General features: G+C 39.7%; 1 protein-coding gene across 1 annotated transcript in view; it reads right to left on the bottom strand.

The window, feature by feature from the left end:
- Positions 1–2,120, bottom strand: part of terf2ip (telomeric repeat binding factor 2, interacting protein) — an 8,963-nt gene extending 6,843 nt beyond the window's left edge. The window contains exons 1-3 of the mRNA XM_035661253.1: positions 2,025–2,120; positions 907–1,152; positions 178–323 (exon numbers count right to left, since the gene is read on the bottom strand). Coding sequence (XP_035517146.1) covers positions 178–323; positions 907–1,136 — 376 coding nt within the window. The 5' untranslated portion in view covers positions 1,137–1,152; positions 2,025–2,120. The remainder of the gene's footprint in view (positions 1–177; positions 324–906; positions 1,153–2,024) is intronic.
- Between the last annotated feature and the right edge of the window lie 317 nt (positions 2,121–2,437).

A 2,437-nucleotide genomic window follows, 5' to 3' on the forward strand; every position in this document is an offset into this window, starting at 1 on the left:
GCCAGGTACATTAAAATACAATAGAATAAAATACAACAATAGAATAAAATACTTAGATAAACTGCTGTTTATTTATTTGCTTTTAAAATGTTAATAGAGAACCATAGGCGTAAGCTGAATGTGAGAAGTTTTGAAAATGTGCATGACAAAGAGCAATGTTAGGTCTTTCCATCATACCTCCTAAGAGTCCAGGAGAGCGCTCTTTGATATTATGGAGTCTAGCAGACTGTCTCGGGACCACTTCAGGATGTAACCTGTAGTCCTCTAAACTCATCTGTTCATCCTTCTCAATACAGTCGTGAATGTACTTGGTGGACACGTACCTGAGGACAAAAGAGGCAGCAGATAGCTGATCACATACATATACATGGAAATGCTTCAGCATACTCTGCTGTACTTAAAGTCATTTTAATATAAAGAACATGTTTCCAGTAACAATATTAAAGTGTCGCAACCTTGAGTTTGTATTCTGTTCAAGTCGATGATACAGCCTAAGTGAGATTAACCATGTTTCACTTGATTAAGCACCTCCTTATAGGTCAAAATGCTGTTTAATTGTCTGAATTGTAGGATTGTGATCTTCAAACAAACATGGCGGTATTGCTTTCAGTGAGCCTTAGAAGACTGGCCGTGCACAAACAATACCCACTGTTTACATTATGACAGTGTGGTGATGCTAAGTTACAAAATGTCCTATGTGTTAACATCAATACGTACATTTCTTCTGCCAGAGTGTGACGAGACAGACTTAAGTTTACCTGGTGTAAGATATGAGATATGACAGATATATTCTGTAAACTTCTTGCATGGTACAGACATGTAGTTTTCTTTTTATCAACTGATTATGTAAAACAGTATTCCTCAGGACATAAACACTTGATGATGGCAGCCCAGTTCAGCACCTACCAGTGAGCAGTAGTTTCAGGAATGGAGCCTCTTTCGTCCGGGTCAATCAGCAGGATCGCCCCCGGCTGCTGGATGCTGCACAACATCCCTCCTCCAGCTGTGATGAGAGGCTGGAGCTGGAGTTTAAGAGGACCCGGCCGCAAGAAGAAGGACATGGGTTCACCGTCTACGGCCATGAATAGAACTGGGGAGATGTTAGATTTGGCCACATCCTGCTGTTTGGACGGCATGGTCAAGATTTCTTACCTGGGGGGAAAAAAAGGTAGACAGTACTTAATACATGTTTATTATTAAAGGTCTGTTACTAACGTTATGAGCTCAACCATGTGAGTACCAACAGAACCTGTACATCACGCACAAATGACAGAAAAAACAACAACTTTGCATATAACCTAATAGTTTTCTATTCTGTAGGCTACACAGTTAGAGCTGAAATGACAAATAGATTAGACGATCAATAGCAAATGAACTGACAACTAATTGAAGTTGAATTGAAGTTATTTTTCAAGCAAAAAAGCCCCAAAATATGATAGTCCTAACTTCTCAGATGTGAGGATTTACATGTGTTTCCTTGTCTTACATTTTAGTATATTGAATATTTTGGGGAGGGTTGGACTTTTTGGTCAAATAACAAAACAAACCATTTGAACTGTTTCAGTGTCCACCATCACTGGTTGCAGCTTTTGTTGATAGATAGTAATGCAGTCTAATACGAGAGCAGCGCAATACATCATACATTCATTAAGGTTATAATCTTCAGTCTTTGTTCATCTCATTTTATTGCAGGTGTTTGTAACGTTACCTGACCTGTCGGCTTATAAACAGTATGAAGGTAAACAGCAGCCGTACCACCACTGTAGATCTGTAGTAACACTATTTAACGTACTGGGAGAGAGAGAGGCAGAGAAGTGCAATGACCCGGTTTAAAATGACCTTACTGGTTAGAAGTTAGTTCCTGTCTTCAGCCACGTTTCCAGGGACAACTGGGAAAAGGTTTGTGTTGGTTAGCTCACGACGCTAAGTCTGCTAAAGACCTGTTTAAACCTGCTGCCTGATAATCTGAGGTTATGGTTACATAAAACCACTGTTTAACAGTTAGATTACACACAGACACTTACCGTTCAGTTTGTTTACTTCCTAGGTTTCCCGCCGCGACAAAAACCAAAATAATAATTCCTACTTCCGGGTTTTCTTCTTTTCGGCGGATTGCATCCAGTTAGTGTTGCATTGTCGCCCCCTGCTGCTTGTATCAGAGCATTAATACAGTTCCCTCACTAGTAGGTACAAAACACACTACTAAGAAGAAGAAGAAGAAGATATACTTTATTAATCCCCTAGGGGAAATTGTTCTTTTCACTCTAGATAGATAGATAGATAGATAGATAGATAGATAGATGGGATTTAAGATTCAAATTCAAACAGGGAGAGAGATGGTGGCCAAGGTGATTGGCATGCAACTACAGGCCATCGACTAGACAAGTTAACAGTAAAAGCAGTTACGATATAGTGTCAATAACCCCTGGGACATCAT

The sequence above is a fragment of the Morone saxatilis genome, unplaced genomic scaffold, assembly GCF_004916995.1.
Source record: "Morone saxatilis isolate NCDOM2014 unplaced genomic scaffold, NCSU_SB_2.0 Contig18, whole genome shotgun sequence".
Lineage (NCBI taxonomy): Eukaryota > Metazoa > Chordata > Actinopteri > Moronidae > Morone > Morone saxatilis.